The sequence below is a fragment of the Protopterus annectens genome, chromosome 5.part0 (genome assembly GCF_019279795.1).
Source record: "Protopterus annectens isolate FY-2018-M chromosome 5.part0, PAN1.0, whole genome shotgun sequence".
Classification (NCBI taxonomy): domain Eukaryota; kingdom Metazoa; phylum Chordata; order Ceratodontiformes; family Protopteridae; genus Protopterus; species Protopterus annectens.
In genome coordinates this window covers 721843084-721864809 of record NC_056735.1, presented here as the reverse complement: position 1 = coordinate 721864809, position 21726 = coordinate 721843084, and the positions used below count along the sequence as shown (strand labels likewise).

Below are 21726 nucleotides of genomic sequence, written 5' to 3'. Positions count from 1 at the left end.
TTTGTCTAGGCTGAGAGTGAAATAGGTCCATTTGGATCAGTGCTCTTCTTGCATTACCAAATTGAATAAGCAAATAGATAATCTCCAGAGTACAATAAGGTCTTCTCGCTGGTGTTTAGAATAGTTAGACTCAAAAATGATTACTGAGTACTCACTTACAGAAATGTGTGTAACTTACACCAACATGATAGTTTCATAGTTCTCGAGCAAAGCCTATATACTTCTAAAAGTTGATGCAGAACATTCTTCACTCCAAAAAGAGTAATTCTATTGAACCTTAAGCTCTGTTCATGTCCTGAGATGGGCAGATGAATAATCATGTACTAATAGCCTGTCCTGTAGTAAAGGGGGGAATTGTTTTATTGTATTAATTTCATTATTGCAGCCTAATTTTATGATCACTTCCCTGTAACCTTTCTTACTGTACGACATATCCAGGCCCTGTATTCACAGAAGAGGAAAGACTGCTATTTATTATAGTAGCTGCATATATGATTTCAAAGAAGCAGTTGAAGTATTTAGTTAATACTGAATTGCCTTTAAGTTGTTTCATGATGGTGTAATGATGCTTATGGATGCAATTGAATAGATTTCCATACATTTTGTCCACATAAAAATGGTCACACTGTGAGTATTGAACCACAGGCAGAAATGCACAATTTCAATCCATAGGCAGTTGCTCCTCCTGGTAGCTTTGTACATGTTCACCTCATTCCTTGAGATGATAAATCTGCCCTTGTTACTGATAAAGAAACATTGGGCACAAAACCCACTTGAGTAAGTACCATACATTTGTTCAATAAAATGGGTGACAAGTTCCTTATATTTCTGGATTTTCTGTTTATAAATATGGTACTTGAAGCAAGTTTATGAATGACCTAGTGATTCTAAATGCACCATTGTTATTTTAATTACATAGAAACATAAATTCATTGGTTTTATGGTCCTTATTATGTGATGTATGATGAAGTTTATGACTACAGATGAAAGTACTTGCCTGGATTTTTAGTCTAATAAAGGACAGCAGTTTTGCTCTCACTCCATATTGCTTGTTTCTCATTCATTGTTTGGAAAATCTCTTAATTCTGTTTTTATTTATGATATTAGTTGCATACATCTGTAAAGAGGGCAGAAAGTGGAGGAAAGTGAGTTGCCACCTCTTGAAGAAATCTGCTGGCTCTAGACCTTCAAATCAAAGAAATAACCAGAGGATTCATAAATAACACTAGTGGTCACATTAAGGGTGACAGTAGAAAGGCTCTGCTTCTGCAATATGGTACTACAAGCACATTAGCAGCATTGATAAAGGACCTCTTTATAAGCTAATTTGCATGTCACTGAATTGCTGTTAACTACCTCGAGTGCAGATCAGCACTTCCTGTGGTGGTTAACAGAGGTGACAGCCACTTCATATTAGCATAGGCACACTTTGTTCATGCTTCCACACACAATACTCGCATTCAAACACACACACATACACACACACACACACACACACACACACACACACATTATATATATATATTTATATATATGTATATATATATATATATATATATATATATATATATATATATATATATACAGAGAGAGAGGGAGAAAGAAAGAGAGAGTATGTGTTTTGTGTGATAGTCTCTTATTTTGCACTGAATCTATTCTACATTGTGGAAAAAATGTGTTTAGTGGTGTGGGGAGATTGCATCCTGCAAAAATACCATAAATTTGCCACACTGGATTTTGTCATTCATCGCATTTTTACTGGTCTTGCTTTATTTTACAGAGTTACAGTTCATGAATTATGGGTCTCAACCTTTGCACCGGCATCTGAGGCTCAGTATTTCCCTTACTGAGTCTTATTTAAATAATATCCTTAAAGAACCAAGATGGCACAAAGTGCACATTACAGCGCAAGGAGAAAGAAGAAAACAAGGAAGGAGAAAAATGCAAAGGGAAGAAGGAGAAGAAGACAAAAAAGAAGAGGAGGAAGAGGAAGAAGAGGAAGATTTGCCCTCTGTATTTTTCTGTCTGACTCTTATGTAAATAATATCCTTAAAGAACCAAGATGGCACAAAGTCCAATTGCATGTAGAAGAAGAAGGAAGGACAGGAAGGAGGAGAAGGAGGAAAAGAAAGAAAAGAAGGAGTAAGTGACAAAAAAGAAGGAGAAAATGGAGGAAGAGTAGAGGAAGAAGAAAAAGAAGACACTGGCCTCACAGGCAATGGCTGTTTCTTTGGTAGTCATATCTGGACGAGGTCGAATTAGTGGGCATCATTCTACAATCAATAATTCATCCCAAACATTAGAGGATGCTTTAAATATGGCATGTACAGTGTCATTTATTACCTTAAAATGGACTCCTAGCATGATGGTAAAAACAAAGGCCTGTCTACTTAACCCTCTATGCGCAAACAACACTAATAGGTTGGCAATCACTTTGCTTTATTCATTACATTAAAGAAAGGGGTTAACATTTGCAGGTGATATAGTCTGAATTATTTGGAATGATGATGATTAGAAGAGTTTGATCTATGGCTTCATTTATGTAGTCACTGCTGCATATTATCAATATAGTTTTCTTTACAAGATTTAGTGAAAAACTGTTACTCTTGACAGTAATTGCAGATGATTAAAACTCTGACTTGTTAATGAACTGCTTCCTGTGGTAAGGGTGCAGGATTTTATTATTTTTACCTTCATTTACCTACTGTGTGACATTGAGCAAATCACCTAACCAGTCAGTGCTTTGGAGCAATTGAAAATTTTGGCTAGGCTCCTCAATGGCTTCCAGGACTGCATGCTGAGTAACTATGAACCTGTTGTTGTTGTTTGTCAGCCATTCCTATTGCATAGCTGATCTAGTTTAGCAAATGTTGTGGAAAAATCACCATCTCACCAGTTTTTTAATGTGACCTAAGGAATTTGTTCTTTAAGGGCAGCAAGCACTGCATTTGAATATGAAGCACTGAAGAGCAGCCTCCCTATTAGTAACAGTTCTCTACAATGTGGAATTATTCAGATGTTTATGTCTGTAGAGATTGTCTTGACTTAGCATATATCAGGCGTATAATAGTTCTTATGCTATCATAAATACTCTTCTATTTAAACTGTGCTACACATGGCTGGTTCTTATGGTCTGATGCTAGTGATATTTATACAATTGCATGTAGTTCTTCCAAAGCTTCCAATAAAGTACATGCAATTTATTTTTCCATAACAATAAATGGTGTACACATCAACAGAGTGGCTATAACTGCTGGGGGCTCTCTGTAGATAAAAGTACCCTATGCTTTTTTGCTCTGGTCATTTTAAAACAGACTTTAATCTAGCTTTGTAGAACTAGTGTGCATGTGTGTGTATTAATTAAGCAAGCAAGCTCGATGTCGCAGGCAGAGGGCCTTACACATTAACACACACCCGGGAGGGCATTCTTGCACTTAGAAAATGGACTACTAGTGGCTATATTTAAAAAAATGGACTTTAATTACTTTTTTTAAATTTCTTTTAATTAATTTTTATAATAGTTTTGACATAAAATAACCCCTTATTTTAGTTATTTATTTGTAGAACTGTATTATTGCAATGTATTTCTATTCTATTAATAACATTTTATTAAAACATTCTAAATTATGAAAACTAATATTTTAATGAGAACAATTACATTTATATGTTTAGTAATGTAATATTCATTTTTCTTTGTTTTCTGTAACGTAAAATGTTATAGGTACATTGAATATGCATGCTGTTGGTTTAAAGTAAGTTGTTTCTGCTTTCAGATTTTGCTCTTTTTCTTCATTTTTGTTGTTTTGATGGTTGTTTTGTTGTTCATGTTGTGTTGTTTCTTCTCTTGATGACAGTATGTTGCTCCATTGTTTCATGTGTTCATTTGTTGGTGTCCAGTAGTTTATAAGGCTTGCTTCTGACTTGTGTCCAGTTACTGATGTTATTTCTCTTGGGGACAGTCCCTCCTATACTATGGTTGGTATATCTTCTGAAAAGATTTGCTAAGTCACTTATCCATGGCATCATGTTTCCTAGGTAATTTTGTTCTTGTGGAATCTGATAATATTGTGAAGCATTCTGGTGTCAGCTGTCTTTGTCCTTCTCTCCCTCTTCATGCTATGTAGAGCTGTAAATTGAACTATACCTTTGTGACAAGACCTTGAGGTGTGTTTGGTGACAGTGCTTTGCAGTCTTACTTTTTGTATGTTTTGTTTTGAAATTGCAGGATGATGACTTCATTATTTTAGTTTCTTTTCCTAGTTTTCCATCATGGAGTGTAGTATATTGTTTGCTGTTTGGAATAATGGGTCTGTCAAAATGTTTATTTTTCTGTTATTATTTGTATTGTTTAAGGCTCTGTTTAATCCAACTCTTAATGCTATATAGCTCTGTACTGAATACTCTTTGCTGTTGCTTGCTCTTACTTCAGCGTAAAATTATTTTATGAGGTCAGCAATTTTTTTGTATGCTGTCATTTTTTTAAGTTAATTTCTGTTTTTGTGTTGAGTCCATTCATATAATGTAGATACTGCCCATTTTGTGTTTTTGTGAGTATTTTCTTCTTTACTATAGTGTTGTATTTTTTTAGCTGCTTGTCTGTTACTGTTCTGAATCTGCTATTAGATGTACTGTCAGAAGAAGTTGTTGAAGTGGATTGTTGATTGTCTTCATTTTGGTTTGCTTGAGTTGTCATTATTTGAGGTTGTAAGTTGCTTCTTACCTCTGTTTCATCGGTTGGTGCTGCTTCTGATGTTTCTTGTTGGGTGTCTTCTGTCATTTTTTGCATTTTTCTGTTTGATTCAGAAATAGTAGTATTGTTTATATTTTCTGTAGTTGATTCTTCTTGTGTTTCTTTATAATCTCCTCTGTTTGTAGTATAGGTTCTTCCTTCTTGGTTTTCTTCTGTGTAGCTGTATATGTTCTTGTATTTCCTTTCTTATTAATATCTTCATGTAGATTATTTAAATTAGTTGAATCAAAGAACTGAAATGATATACCAAATGGTTTTCACATTCTGCTGGTTTCGGTTTTTTTTAGCTGTTTCTTCTGTTATATATGTTGTGTACTGTGCTAGTCTGATTTGTGTTGCTAGGTTATGAGATCATGTGGCCATCTAGTTTATGTATTTTGGTTGGCTATTTAATATTTTATATATATAAGTATATGTAGATATAGATTAATGGTGATTTTTTTTTGTGTAGTATTTATGTATTCTTGAAGGTATTTGTTGCTGCATGTTTTGGCCAGTAGATGCCATTGTGTATATTTCTTTAGATTGAATTGGTTTTGGTCTTGGCTTACATACTAATTATTAAGAAGACTTATTCACCGATGCTTTATTTATTTATTTATTTATTTATTTATATTTGTTGACCGGGAGTGTCCGACTGGACATAGGTCCATTTTCAGCAGAGGTTAAAATAAACAGACAGTAATTACATTGGATTACATAGTGATTAACAATTTACATAGCAATTACTTACAACATATTTACAGATGAAGAACATAGTACATCAGTAGACAACTAGAATCTTTATCTGTGAAGTACCTAACAGACATTAACAAATGTTACAATAAGAAGTTCCTGCTGTATAATAAGTACTAGGCTTATGAGCATCTGAGCTTGCTATAATCAAGGTAGTTAGTGGGGTGGAAAGAAAGGTAGTGGTTGGATGGGGTGGGTGATATTAGAGTGGGAGTTGCAAGGGCATAGCCAGCATGTTTTTAGGTGCGCTTTTAGTAAAGTTTTGAAGTGGGTGCATGATGGTATGGAGGTAATTGTGGGTGGGAGGGAGTTCCATAATTTGGCTATGGTGCAAGAGAATAGTGCTTCACCAGCAGAGTTATTGGCTTTAGTGATCTGCAAGTGATTTTTGTTGCTGGATCTTAGTGGTCTGTTGAAGGTTAGTTTATATTACAATACTGACAAACAAAGGTTTACAAATAGGGATGAACTTTAAATATTGCTGGTATAAAGTTAGAAAGTTGTTAGAACAAGATTTATTAACATCCTTTTTTGAAAGATACAATGTTTTGTTACTCATGTGTGTTTTATTTTGTGAATTCAATGGTTGATGATTTGCTAGAAATAATAAATTTTGGGGGGAAGAGGAATTGTAAGAGAGACTGTGTGAAAATGGAAATAATTAAGTGCTATGCTAGTTTCTAGTGTTATGCTCAAATATTTGCATATTGAAAACTGTACTTGTTTTATGGTTTTTAAGGTATAAATGCTTAGTTAAGTAGTAGTAGTGCTCGTAGCAGTATAAGTTTTACTTGAATTATCAACTAGTGTAAGATAAGATGTTTAGTTTAGTCTCATTAAATACTACACTGCTTTTAGCGAGCAAAAAAAAATGGTGACTGTTTATTTTTTGCAGTCTGGGTTTAACAGCGGTTTAGACCATCCCTACTGCTCTGAAGCATCAGACTTGTTTTTGAGCAGGCATTACGTCTGCATTAATACCCTGTTCTCCAATAAGATATTAGTACCAGAAATGTCCATTTTCTAAGTTGGAATATGTTGGCTACTGTGCGTTTATGTGAAACTAATTTGAAATATGTGACTTTGGTCATTATTATTATTAATTTTTTTGACAAGGACATTTGAGAAAGATGCAGTCAACAATGTAGCTATAATTGCTGGGTTTGGGGGATTTCTGTGGAATAAAAATGACAGACCCTGCAGAGCTAATAAAGTTAAAAAAGTTATTAGTCTGTCTTTGCATGACTAGTGTGCATTTGTGTAAAGCAACTCAGCTTTACTGGAGCCATTTTTATCACAATCAGATGTGATGTGTACACAGTCAGTAAAGTGGGTATAATTGCTGAGTATAGATATTGGTGGATCATAGATAGCCACAGCAGTTTGAGTGGGCTTTTATGGTTGAAAAATGGTTCATGCATTTTGTTTCATGGTTTACTAGAAAGAATGTTAACAATTACAAATTTTAAATGCACTCTAACAAATGTTGCTGTATTAAATAAGAAATATAATTTGGAACAATGAGGAAAGTGAATCAAAGAACAGATGCATTTACGCATACGCATCAAAATGTGTGTGACCCAGTGCCCAAGGTAAGCTTAATCCACCACTCGCCAGATGCATTTTCAATAAATGTGAGTTTCGATGCATTTTCAATGAAGGTGAGTTTCAGTGGAAGAGAAGCTTACAGTTGCTCATGCCAAGTCTGTTTTCAATGAGAGGCTGTTTTGCTTTGTTTAGCAAATGATCATCAGTGTTTGTGCCATGAAATTTGAAATGAGCATTTTAAATTAAATCCAAATCTCTGCAATCATTGTAAAAATAAAAAAGAAAATAATATGTACAGTGACAGGTTTAAACAGCATGTATAGTAAATGGGAAGAGAGAGCCAAGTAATGGGACACTGGAATGGCTGCGAGGTGGGGGTGGGGACCCTGGTTCACTATCTTGCCTAGGGTCCTATTTGACCATTTTTCTAGCTCTGCATGCAGGCATCTCATCCATACCCCTATCCATGGAAGCTACATGTCCTTAGAGTTTCACAGGCAGTAACAAGGCTTTGGCTAGAAGTAGGTATGCTGTGTGACCCTGAGCAATGCCTTCTACCAGATGTGCAACTGGGATAAGCATCATGCCCTCACAGACATCCTGTTCTGCCTGTACCCACATTCACACAAGATGTTACTGTGGAAGTCATAGCACTGCATTACCGTGGCTTAGGCCTCTCATATCCATGTCAGCCATCAACACTAGAGTCAGATGTGAACTAGCTATGTGACGCATGCTTGACACATGTCCTGTAAACAAGGGAGGGTCTGAATTGTGCCAGCAAGCAATGAAACATATAGAATGTCACAGGAAATTCCATGCATCGTGTTTGGGTTTCACAGGCTCAAAATCCTTGTCCACTGCATGGCTAGAAGATCTGGTTTGCACAGTCCCTGTATACAACACTGACCCCATGCTCCCTGGCATGGGCAGGGAGCATGGTGTTCCTGTATCCAACAGTGATACCATGCTCACTGGCATGGGCAGGGAGCATGATGGTCCTGTATACAATACTTAGCCCACGCTCCCTGACCATGCCAGCTGTTGACCAACATCATTGTCTGAGTCATTTCTAATATCAGGCAGAAGAAAATCCACAGTGGTGGAGCCACATAGTACTTCACCTGTGAAGACACCTAAACACAATACCCACTATATGTATCACCCATCACCTCTACTTTATTCCTAGTGCAGAAGCAATAAGCACTTCAAGCAGTGTTACTAATAAAAAACTAGAACTTACCTTGTGCATGTGCCTGTAAAGCTTGCAGTGCTAATGTTCCTGCATAACAAGCAAAACACAATAACTGACATACATTACATTGCCAGATCAGAAGTATGCTATTCCCAATATAGTACTAAAACACAGCTAGAGAATCCCCAATACTGAATTTTGGGGCATGCTACAACTTATCACCTAGGTCCAACACACCACCATGGGAAAGCAATGAGTCCAGTATCCCTTCTCTCCAGTGCAGAGCTGCAAGAAACTTCTCCATCTCAGCCAGTGGTTCAGCCAACACTGCCTCCAATTGCCTTACCCACCCATAAAAGGGAGATAGCACACTTGTGCATCACTAATCATAGTGGTAGGCCTACATCTGACCTGCTCATAGTTTTAGTCTCTGCCACTAACAGCAGTAATGCCCCATTCTGCTATTCACAGTCACAGCATGGCCAGTCACAATTCTTCTGGCTAAAAATATATCTGTCAGTCATAGAGATAGATGGTCTGCAACAAGATCTCATTTTCCAACTGGGAGAACTTGCATTTAGATTATTTTCTTTTAGTGGCTTGAGACTGTGTTGTGAAATATGAGTACACCAGGAAGCATTGCCTTTCATATGGTATAATCTGCAGTTCAATATACAGTCTATGTCACTGTGATGCCAGTATCTACACATAATAGGGTGACAGATTGGCATACCTGAATACTGAACCATAGATACCAACTCTGAGACCCTGTGCTGATCTCCAATCATTTTTCTTGTTTAAAAATTGCAGTAAAAGTGCTTGCTTCATCTTATACCACATACAAAGTGCTAAAGTACTTCAGTCCTGACCACAGATATATACTATTAACATCCATTTTTGAATGGCAGTGGTGCTCTACCAACCAATCAGCATCTGCTGAGCATGCCTCCCAACACCTTACACTGGGTGTACCTGCCCCCTTTGCACAACCCTAGTTACATCTCTGCTGCCACAGTTATTACCCCTTTCTGCATACACGCCCCTCAAACGCACCCCTCCTCCAACAAGACAGAGCAACAAGCTACTAAGGTAGGTAATCATCTCCAGTATAGCCACTATCCTTCACTTCTGAAGAAGCAGTTATGTTTTTACCGCAAAACCACTTACCAGTTAAACAAAATTACTGCCTTCTACAGTTGTGGTAGCCAGGAGTTTGTTTTTTTGTTTTTTTTTTTTGCTGAAACTCATTGTGCATGACTGAAAGAAGTGGGAGTACACTGCCTCCCAGTATGCACCATCCTCTGACCTGCATAGTTCATTGGCTGTGGTACTACAGCTGTCTGATTTTGTCACCCCCCCCCCCCCCAAAAAAAAAAAAAATCAGCATACAAAGCTGGAAACAGCACAACATAGTGTTTGCAGAAACTTGCTGAATAACTTTAAGTTATGCATGTCCTACCTGTACTCTCAGCAGTGGCAAATAAGCTGAACAACAGTCCTACAACAGGAGACCCCATTCCTATATATGCACAAAGCTTTTGTTCTACACAGTACACTTTATAAATTAAAAATTATTAGCATAGCACATTTAAATGTTGACTTACATATTCCATAGAAGAAGTGCCTGTTGTTACCATTTCCATTAGATGTGTAACACTTCTCTTGCTTCACCTTAGCAGTACAGCAGTAGGTTAGAAAGGGTAGCAGGATTTTCAAAACACACTCATTTCCCACATTTGTACAAGGAACACATTTGAGAGAGAGTGCAGAAAAAGCAATACTTAGAAAAAGATAAAACCTACCCCACATATGCAGTAATGCTGTTTTTCTGTTCCACAAGTTACTTTCACACAGTTATAACAAGTTTCAGTAATGGTACTCCATGTTTTCTATGCAGCCACCAGGGTTTATATTATGTAGATTCAGATTTTTAAGTGCAATGATTATGTAAAATATGGCTCACATTATGAAACTTTCTGAATCGTTCAATCTGTCATGGCTAGAACCATAGTTACATTATGAGGCTTTCAGTGTGTTATGTACCCACACGAGCACCTGAGGTGTGCAATGAAAATGGGTGGGTGGATTGATGACCTTTCATATTTTGCAAATGCAGCCAATGGAGGTACTAAAGATCAATGTTCTAAACACTCAGCTGACTGAATACAACTCATACATGTTCTTGCCGTTTCTCACACATCTGTGCCATATTTGAATCTTTATAATATTGGAACAGACTGTCTTGAATCCTCCCAAAGGTTGGACTACTGTGCTGCTGTATGCTGAGATCCCAGCCATGATTCTCTGGTATGAGACATAAAGTGTGGCCATGGTTTCCAGTGGCACTGTTTCTGGCAAGGCAGCACAATGGTGCTCTTAAGAATCAGAAATCTTCCTGTACTTACTGCACAGGAACCACTGGGTGCACATGTTTGAAGACACCTTTGAGAGTCCCTGGTATAAGATGGATGTCTGGGTCTACATTGCATAGGCTGTTACTGATGCCACAACTATACTGGTAAGCACAGGCACCACTGCAATGACTTGCAGAGACAGCATTCAGACCTTCTAGCCAATCGGATTAAGAGGTCAGGGTGAAAGTGCCTGAGATGTATTGCAACTATTGTCTGCAGTTGTCACAGCGTATTTTTTCCTTGCATGTTATCTTTGGGACTTTAAATTAATAACTATGCCCCCTTTATTCACAGCTTAGGAGTCTATTATAGACAATTGTCTCTTATTCCAGAGGAGAGTGCAGTCAGTACCTTTCAAGGTACAAGGGTGAGCACACAATTCAATGTATATAGTGCAATGAGATTCCTTCTGTAATGTGGTTAAAATGCTTAGCTTCTCATATCATTGCCTGCATATCTGTAAAATGTACTGTATAAACTGCTTCTGTTTATATTGTTATTGACCTGCATGTGACTTAGACAGAATAGCACAGTACTTAGTCAGGTAAACTGTGGCATCCCCCAGTTCAGATTACAACTTTGCACATATGTAGGGAAACATTAACTGCCAGATACATAAATCCAGTGGGATATTTACAAACATACTGATATGTTGTAGCAATGGAATTTGCCTGTCAGTCATTGACATAGGTAGTACACCCCTCAATATTTTCTCTGTGAACACTACTTTGATAGCATGCATCACTGTGTACATGTTTGATGCTATGTTATTCACCTGGGTTTGCTTATATGTTAATGCTGTACTTGTACTTACCATCAGTGAAATTTTGAAAACAGATGCAACATGGTGCACTCATACTTTATTTCATGCCATGTCTCCCTGTTTCTCCCCTCCCTCGTTATCACTAGCCTTTACTTGTTAACATATTTTGCTCTGTTTGCTAGGTTATCTCCTTGTATTTTGTATTTCTTTACAGCAGCTGCCACAGCAGTGACCATCACAGCCGGATCCAGCACTAGACGACCTAGACAGTCACCTAGGGCCCACTGGCCAGGGGGCTGCCTCAACATATACTTTTTAATAAAAAAAATTACTTTAAATTAAAAAAGATACACAACTTGTTTAAGAATGCCCTCTACGTGCATTGATGCACACCTGCTGTTGCTTCTTATCTGCTTGCTTATTCAAGATATTTGCTTTATTTTGGCATGTGGAATCTAAACACACATGGAATACTCAGGCTCAAACCTGTACCTCAGTTATAGGAGACAAGAGCCTAAATCCTCTACACCAACTACCAGACAATATGAGTTTCAGTGCATTGTCAAGGAATTGTGACTTTCAGTGCATTTTCAAGGAACTGTGAGCTTCAAGAGAACAGAAGTTTACTGCTGCCCATGCTGCATCTGTTTTCAATGTGAAGTTGTTTTGTTTAGCAAATGGTCATTGTTTCTGCTAGAGAACTTGAAAGCAGTGTTAGTAACATAATAGGTACCATACTTGCTTTTGATGCAGAAGGTTGTGTGTTCTATTCCCAAGCCATGTAGATGATTTTCTGATACTTTTTTGTACTTTAAGGAGGGGATGCTGCTGCAGTCCTGGGTGTATCCTCCTCTTACCTCTCAACCTGTTAGAGCAAGAAATCTAGACAAAGCCATAAATAAAAGTGGGACAAAGGCCCAAAAAGAGGGGCGATTTTTAAATATTGCACTTACAAACTTAGAAAGTTGCTAGAATAACAAGTTGTGCATTAGCATGAATTTCTGAAGTATATGAAGTCTGAAACTGAAATGCCTATCATTGTTTTCTAACTTCAGTCTTTAATGATTTGTCACTAATTTTCCAGAAAAAACACAATTTTATGAAAAACAGACCAAAAATAGGAGGCAAAAATCTGGACATTCAACGGAAATCTGTACAGTTGAGAGGTATAGTCCTCCTTTGAATGAGATGCCTAGTAATTATGAACCTGATGTCAGTTTGTCATCCATTCCCTATTGCAATATTACAATCTTATCATTTTTTTAATGTAACACAGGCTATTTATTCTTCATTGACAGCAAACACTGAATTTGTAGATGAAACACTGAAATATAAAGTTGTTTGCCAGCAACAATCTCTTAATTAGTTACAGATCTCTGTAATGTAGAACTATTCGTATCACTTTTACTTCTGCAGAGATTGTGCATATTGACTGATATTGGTGGATTGTAATGACAGAAGTTTGAGTGGCCTTTTATATTTGAAATGTTCTGAAATGGGCAGGTTTTTTATTATTGGTTCATATATTTTCTTTTATTGGTTAGTGGAAAAAATGTTCAAAACTACAAATTTAAAACATTCTAACAAGTAGTGCTGTATCATACAAGGAATATATTTAAATGCAATCAGGAAGATGAATCAAAGAACACATGCATGTATGCAGGGTCCTAAAAATGTGTGCAAGGGGTTTATGATTTGAAAACAGCCCAAAGGTAAACTTAATCCAACACTGGCCAAGATGCATTTTCCTTGAATGTGGGTTTCAATGTCATTTTGACTGCGAGTTTCAAGGGCAGGGGCAGAGGGATTTACTGTTCATGTTAAGTCTGTTTTCATTTTGAGAGTGTATTGTTTTGTTTAGCAAATGTCTATCGGTGTTTGTGGTATAAATTTTAAAATAAAAGTTTTAAATTAAATCCAAATATCTGTAATCATTGCAGAAGTAAAGAAGAAAATAGTAAGTACACTGACGGGTTTGAATAGTGTTTATAATAGCCAAGTAATATGCACTGGAATGGCTGTGGGGGAACTGCTGTATGTCTGTGTAGGAGCTGCTGCTGGGGGGTGGGGAGCACTGTGTTTATGGAGGTGCCCAATCCACTACCCTGCCTAGGGGTTCATTTCTCCATGATCTGGCTCTGGTGACAGTGGTGAAGGATGGTCCCACCACCTCCCCAGCAATGCCTGCTGGCCAGTACATCTGCAGTGCGGGCTAGGGTGGACTCCCTGGAGCTTCACTGGCTGAGAACACTGTTGTTCCAACCAGTGGCTCCACTGGAGTAATTCCTTAATCAACCTTGGGCAGCTGGCAGATGTAGTTTGTGAACTGGTGGATTGCTTTATGGATGCCCATAGTGGCCACCAAGAAAGACTTCTCGTGTAGCCAGTTGAGTCATATCCCTGCCCAAAACTGGCACAACCTGTGCAACTAGGCCTCAGTGATACATGAGAACAAAGTAGTGTCTGACCTCTCCCTTCTCAATGGGGATGATAATTGTGGGGCAGTTTGGAAAACATAACCACCCTATTTCCCATCATAGTGTTTCTCTTTCTCTTACATGTCCTTGCCCTCACCTGTCTGTTACCCAGTCCTCCCCATCACCGTTGTCCTCTGTTTGTTTGATGTGTCTAACTCCACTGTCCTTCCCTTCCTTCAGTGTATCAGCACCTCCTCTGTTAGTCCTGTTTGCATTATCCGTTTGTATGTTTGCCCCTGCTACCTACCCTCACTTTCTTACCATACCTTCACCTTTCTTTATACCATTCCCCACCTTTCATTCTTTAAAAAGAGAAAATGGACGTGTCCCACAAAAATACGGGTCTATATTAGAACATTGAAGTTTCAAAACTTCAAATGTTCTAATATCGACCCCTATTCAGTGAAAGCTGAAAATATCGAAGCAACAGAAAACCACATTTTTTCCTAGGAAAAAATTTTCAGACCAAACAAACAGCAATCCACACACATACACTTAACCCTACACTAAACTATACACACACCACTAACTATTCACTTACCTTAACCCAAACCCTAACCCTAAGGTCGGTCAGTATTGCACACTCACCTCACCCTCGCCCCAACCCTAACTCACCTACCTCGCCCTAACCCTCACGTCCAGAAAATCGCACAAATACCTAACCCGCGCCCTAACCCTAACTCACGTAACCCGCCCTAACCCTCACATCCACACAATCGCACACATACCTAACCCGCGCCCTAACCCTAACTCATCTAACCTGCCCTAACCTTCACGTCCACACAATCGCACACATACCTAACCCACACCCTAACCCTAACTAACCTAACCCGCACTCAATCGCACACTTACCTGAACCTGACCCGTAACTTTCCACCACAGCACTGAAAATACCGAAGCAACAGAAATGGACAATCAAATTCTTTCCCTAGGAAAAAATTTGGTCTTCTGTTGCTTTGATATTTTCAGCTTTTGCTGAATAGGGGTCAATATTAGAACATTCGAAGTTTTGAAACTTTCGATGTTCTAATATAGACCCAAAAATATTACCCTTCCCTCCTCATCCCCCCAGATTAATTTCTTCCTTGCTTCCCTTTTGTGCATTCCTCAGCACATGTGCATGTGTGTGTGCAAGAATTTTCTACATTTGGCACTTGTGCTTCACACATTACACAACCACTACTGCAGCTGTCTTTTCCTCTCTTCCGATCCTACTCTTGCTGCTCGTGGGATTATTAACTAGAGTTTGAACTCTGAGTTTTCACATTGTCAATTGATAATGAGTTATGAGCTGCATGTCACCCACATGATAAACAGCAGATGGCTCACCTCCATCTGATTTAGCATGTTTCTGAGTTCCAGGGAGTAAAAGCCATTTTATAATCAAAAGAAAAGCACAATTCCTGAGATTCACAAAACAGCAAAACAATTGTGCAAAACTGTCAGTAAAGTGTAAATATGGTTTATAATTTGCATAAAAACCTGTTGTGTGTTACACAATTCTGCTTGTCCAAGCAAAGCCATATGCGAGTTAAAACAGTCTCACAAAAAATAGCTGTGGTACAATAAAGATGACTAGAGCTGTGTAAATAACCTGCAGTGAAGTAATGTGCTCTAAAAAGTGAGCTCAAGAAGTTCCAAAAATAGACAAGAAACAGGATGAAACAGCACAGATTATCAAGAGCTAGCAATAGTGCATGGAAGAGATGAGCTATATCCAGGTTTGTGGCTGTCCTGTCCACCTGGTCATTGAAGTTAGAACAGAACTCATACTCCTTCTTCTAGTAAGGGGGACATTCCAGCAGCATGTAGGCAATACATTATACATAACACTGCATTATGGAAACTGGATGCATGCCATAATGTCACTAAGTTGGTAGACACAATGCTACTAACCCCATCACCCTACCTATAGCTAAATATACACACATGCGCCCATGTATATAACATATGCATACATAAAGAACAACACAGAAATTCAGGCTGTATTTACACTTTTGAAAATCATCAAGATACACAGTTGGTCCCCCTTGTCACTTGCCCAAGTACATATAGTTAGTGTATTAATAATAATAATAATAAAAAATAAAAAAAAAAAACTTTTGGTGTTTTTGTGCACAGCCTTACTCCAACACCAGTTTGTTATTTTAGGATGCCATTTGCATAGAAACCTAGTAAGCAATGGTGGCTATCCCATTATAGGTTCATAGGTAGGTAGGTACTAGGCTATCGTAAGCCTAGCCAACAAGGTTCCCTGGCTTACTCCACCCAAGAAAGTTATTTTCCTGTGCCCCTGTCCAGCAGAGCCACAGAAGTGATCCCCGGGGTGTATTTCCTATTTCCCATCCACTCATTAAGATTTTTCTTGAAGAGTGCTAATGAAGAACTTTGCTTGACATAGATGGGTAGCTTGTTTCATAGTATGGGAAGTCTCTGGGACAGGAATCTATCCCGCCAGCATGTCCTGTTTATTGTGGTGACAAGGTTTAGGTCCCTAGAGTGTGTAGCTTGGAGAGATTGGGATTTCTTTAGATGTAGCATGTCCAACAGCTCTGGGTTTGACATAGCTTTATATGTTAGATGTTAGGCAGAGATCACCTCGGAGTAGGCGATATGCTATGGAGTAAAGTTGGAGTTTTTTGAGATGGTCAGTGTAGGGCATCTGTTTGAGGCCAGTAATCCTCTTTGTGAGGTACTTCTGTGGCCTTTCCAGCTGCTGCAGATGTCTTGTGAGGTACATTCCAAAAGGGGAGTTGTATTCTATAATGGGTGTAATGAGTGTCGAGTAGAGGGGGAACAATGACCTCTTTTTTCCTGGATGAGAACCCTTTTGTGATGAGGTGTGCCACGTATAAGGATTTCCTGACTACTGTGACGATGTGATTACAAAGGAGAGACTACTGTCCACCTGGGTCCCAAGGTCTCTTATCACACATTCGGCATTAAGTAGACTGCCGCCTATGTGGTAGTTCATGGGTACAGCATTTTTTACCAAAGGGGATGACAATGCACTTTTTGGCATTGAGCTTGAGGCCATGGTTCTGACACCAGGCATCTGTCTTAGTGAGGCCCTTCTGTAGGATGTCCACATCATTTGGGGACTCGACTATGGCTCCTAGTTTGCAGTCATCTGCAAAATTCGTTAGCCAAAGGCCTTTTGTGTTAGCCTGTAGCTCCAGGTAATATAATGGCAACCTCACCTTACCACTTATTGGCAGAACTGCCACAGTACAAAACATCCTATTAGTTTAATGATCATACCCAGTGTCTCTTCCATGTCCCCCTACTTTTCCCTTCCCAGATTTTGTCTTACAGTGGGTACAGTTATTTACACAATACTGGAGACAGTCTCACAATTATCATTAATATACAGCTAGTCTCTAAGCAACAATTTTTATGCAACAGATATTTCAAGTTCAATATGCTTTTTTTAAGCTTGGGCCAAGTAATAGAGGGGTATCTGATACCTTCCTAAATTATAACTTGAAATATCTCCTTTAGTGTCTAGTACTGCCTTTAAACTGCCTTAATGATCAAAGCATTGTTTTGCCTGCAGTTAATTTGAGTATACCTATTTTTAGCTATAACCTATTCCACACCTGAAAAAATAAAATTCCATTGTAAGATTCATGCTTTAATATATGAAATCACACCTGAGATAGTTTGAAGTCCTGAATCTGAATTTCATCAGGGAACACATTTTTCTGTTTCAAAACTCTCAAGTTCTGGGTTACTTTTGTGTTTGCATATTTATTACATGTAAGTAACCATTTGTCTGGAAGCTTGGTAGAGAGCTTTAAGACTATGGCCTGCTAGAGCTAGCTTGTGCAACAGTTCTGGGTGTGGGTGCCACAACCTCCATTTGCCTACTATGTCACTCTGAGCAAATCACTTAACTAAACTTTCCCTGGGTTGCACCTGGAAAGGAACGGAGTATCCAGGGGCTTATCTTGTGAACTAATGTTCTTTTTATTTATTAAAATATTCATTATTTTCATTATGAAGACTAAAACTATTAGCATTGTTACTTTTATCAACTGATTTCATTGTCAGTGCATTACCTTGTCTAATGAGTTACTCCACTGTAAGTGCTCTTGGAACACAGAGCATGCATGACTGAATTTACATATACTTAGCTACTGACTACAACTGATGCAAGTGCCCATAATTCAGAATAACTCGTATATATCTATTCTTCATGGTGACTGTTTCTACTGACAGTGTAATTTCGTCCTTAAATTAGTTACATGGTCAATGATAGAATAAATTTGGAATGGTTTATGCAGCACTGCCTCCTCCTGAATCCCAAAAAAACAAAGCTTCTTCTCTTTACCCCCTACTACCAATCTCCTACACCTCTCTTTACTATCACCTCAGATAATTACCTGCATTAACCATTCAAACCACTATTAGACTATTAGGTTTGTAACCACCATGAACCACTTGAACTTTGATGACCAAATTAATTATAGGTAGTACTATTAAAGCTGTTAATAAAAATTGGGACACTCTACAGAATTAAACCCCCCAGCAGCAGCAAAAACATTTGCACAGACCCACCTGTTTCCTCCTCTTTATGCATCAGCTATATATACCACACTATCTAAAAATAACAACAACAAACTCTCAACCTCAACCTGTTATAATAGCTAGGCTCAACACGTTTAGGGCACTCACCACTGCTATAACCTAAAACAAAACAATTGGCTTGGACGGAACTAAATAACCCTGCCACCCAACAACTACTTATCATTACTAAAATACTTCATCTCCTTCAAATCCTGAAACCCTAGGCTAGACTTATTTCTCCATATAAGATATAAAAACCCAAACGTCCTCTTCGTCCCTTTTACAGTTTTTAGTAACAAAAAATAAAATCATATAATAAGCTTAATGCACATTTTTCACATATTCAGAAAATCTAATCCTCTAATCCACTATATAGCTATCTACAGCTACCTCTCTGTTCCACCTCAAAATCAAAAGACAAAAAACTCTTTCTCATACTGTCCTGTGTCCCAATCCTGATTGAAAATTGAAAAATATACCTTAATTATTATTCTTCCCTCCCTCCTTATCTTCCCCTTATCAATCCTTGAGCTAGTCTCCTAAGGAGTGCCTAATCAGTTGATTATATATATTATTTATATTTATGTTTTGTTGTATAGTTATACTTGTATGTATTAACTGACAATGTTTTCTTCTTATTATGTGTACCTTTGCTCTTGTACCTTGTAAAAAAATTTATAAAAAAATGTTTATTTATCACTGTAATTATCTATACGGCCTCTTTTCTCTCCCCGGCCTCTACTAAGACTATAGACAGACATCTGAGTTGCTCATATTAACCTGGTCCCTCTTTTACTACACATACTTAATGTAAGTCTTGACTAATGAAGTGAAATGTATTCATCTGTAGCTACCCTTACTAATCGCTGCAGCAGTATGTTTTGGAAAGCATCCAAAAACAAAATGTACTTCCTGTCATTCTTGAAGAGGGAATGGAATCATTCATTTCCCAATGTGCTGGTAAATTTTATTATGCTTCTCTGCATAGATCCTGAGAATGTGTTTAAGGTGTTCATGGAAGATATTTGTTTGTGCTAGTGATAATTCTTTGCTATTTTTGAATGAGAACTAGTATGAACATTTGTCTCTTAAATAGTGGACCCTTTCTTTGTCCTGCCACATACACACACATAAAGAACTGTATACAGCTGTCCACAAATAAGTTTGTGTTGCCTTTTTAGAGAAGGAGCATTATGTGGTATTCAGTACCTTTGTACCTAAGATATTTTAACAATAATCCACAAATTGGTATGGGTAATACTGGATTTACCCACGATTAGAGTGGTTAGATCACAAGGGCTTCCTTGACTTGCTGTGAAAGTGACACAAGATTCTTGTGCTGCTGTGGTAGCTTTACTACAGACAAATGACAATGAGGGAAACAAAAATAGGAAGGCTATATATATATATATATATATATATATATATATATATATGTATATATGTATATATTTATATATATATATATGTGTGTGTGTGTGTGTGTGTGTGCGTGTGTGCATGTGTGTGTGTGTGTGTGTGTGTGTGTGTGTGTGTGTGTGTGTGTGTGTGTGTGTGTGTGTGTGTGTCTGTGAGTGGGTGTGTGTGTGCATGTGTGGGTGTGTATGTGTGGGTGCGCTTGTGATGTATAGATGTATATATGTATATATATATATATATATATATATATATATATATATATATATATATATATATATATATATATATATATATATGGAGACCGTAAATACTTAAGTTCTTGTGGTTATTTTTAAAAACGTTCAATAATGAGAGAAAGCTGGTTCACAATGCATGTTAGGTGGAGAAATTACTTGTTTAATAGGGTTTATTCTCATTTACTCAGAATGATAATTGAATAAAATATGACTAACTGCGACATTTTCCTTTCCATTAAGTTTGATTTAGTTGCTATATGTCCGTGTGTAAGGGTGTGGGGGGTGGTATTCCTATGCAGTGTTTCTGAGTTTGTAGGACTTTATTGTTTATTTCTTGATTTTTTTTTTTTATGTTGTGAACATTTTCCAACAGAAAATAAGGTTGCTCAAAAAGACTTTAGTGGCCAGACTTTTTTTTCTGTTGGAATATGCTTGATTTACAATGGGTATGCAGATTGGGCTATCGAATCAGCATGCATGTTTTTGAATGTCAGTGAGTCGTTATTGTATAATTGTAATATTATTACATCACCTAAATGGAACATAGCCTTGCTGTTGTGTGTGGGTCACACCTCAGTATATTTTGAAGGTGGAAGTGCTAGTCATGGCAACTACAATTTATTATATAGTTATTACCTGAAAGAGGAATGCATATTAGGACAAAGACTGTATTATTCACAGTCTTTTGAAACTACAGAAATCTCTTACTAGTATAATATATTTTTTTTCTTCGAAGCTGCTACACCACAGGTGATGACATAGGCACTAGTTTATATTCCCTTCTCTATGTTTATGACAGTCTGTCAAAATAGTCACCTATCTAAGATAAACCAGACGCTCTAGCATGAAACTATCATTCTCATTACTTGTGTATACAATAAAATAACAAGATAAGAAATGAAAAGATTCATTAAAAGGCGGTTATTATTTATTCTGCTTTTAGAACCCATTCTATAGCACAACTAAAAAAGATGGTGCTTACTGTTATATGTAATGCTGAGTCTTTCTTTTTGCTAGGTTCTGAAGCTAGCACTGTTGAACTCTACATATCAGGTGATCCACGTGACATAAAAGACCTTGAGGCTGGTGCCAAATCACTTGAAAACCCATGAAAGGCATTAGCTGGTGAGATGAAACCAACCCACATCATCATCATAATGTACTATCTCTAACTACCACTTTAAGCAGTGTTGTGTGCATGCTTCTTAAATTATATACTCCCTACTTTTAACATGTATTATCTCTGTACTAGATAAACTTAAAGGATTTATTTTACATAAACTGTACATTGTCACCCTATCAATAAAATCACTGCACAAGCCAGACATATCCTGGAATGCTGGATTTCATTATTTCATTTACTATACTGCTGTGTATCCATAATTTCAGAAATATGTTTACCACTAATGGCATGCTTTAAAATGTGAGATATATAGCCATAGTACCAATTTATACAGATTTACCCCAACAAAAGTATGATCTGTAACCACTAAAACCTGCTTGAGCACCGTATGTATACAAATAGTGAAGCTGTCTACAAGCACTGGTGGCAGCCAAAGTGGGACCCACTTCTGGACAAATAACATGATGCCTAGTCTTAGACCCCTTCGTGAGCCCACC

At 37.6% G+C, this 21726-nt stretch overlaps 1 protein-coding gene across 1 annotated transcript in view; it reads left to right on the top strand.

Moving 5' to 3' along the window:
- Positions 1–21433, top strand: part of GPR143 (G protein-coupled receptor 143) — a 1080305-nt gene extending 1058872 nt beyond the window's left edge. Inside the window, exon 9 of the mRNA XM_044072570.1 lies at positions 21124–21433. Within this exon, the coding sequence (XP_043928505.1) occupies positions 21124–21218 (95 nt within the window). The 3' untranslated portion in view covers positions 21219–21433. The remainder of the gene's footprint in view (positions 1–21123) is intronic.
- The last annotated feature ends 293 nt before the right edge of the window (positions 21434–21726 follow it).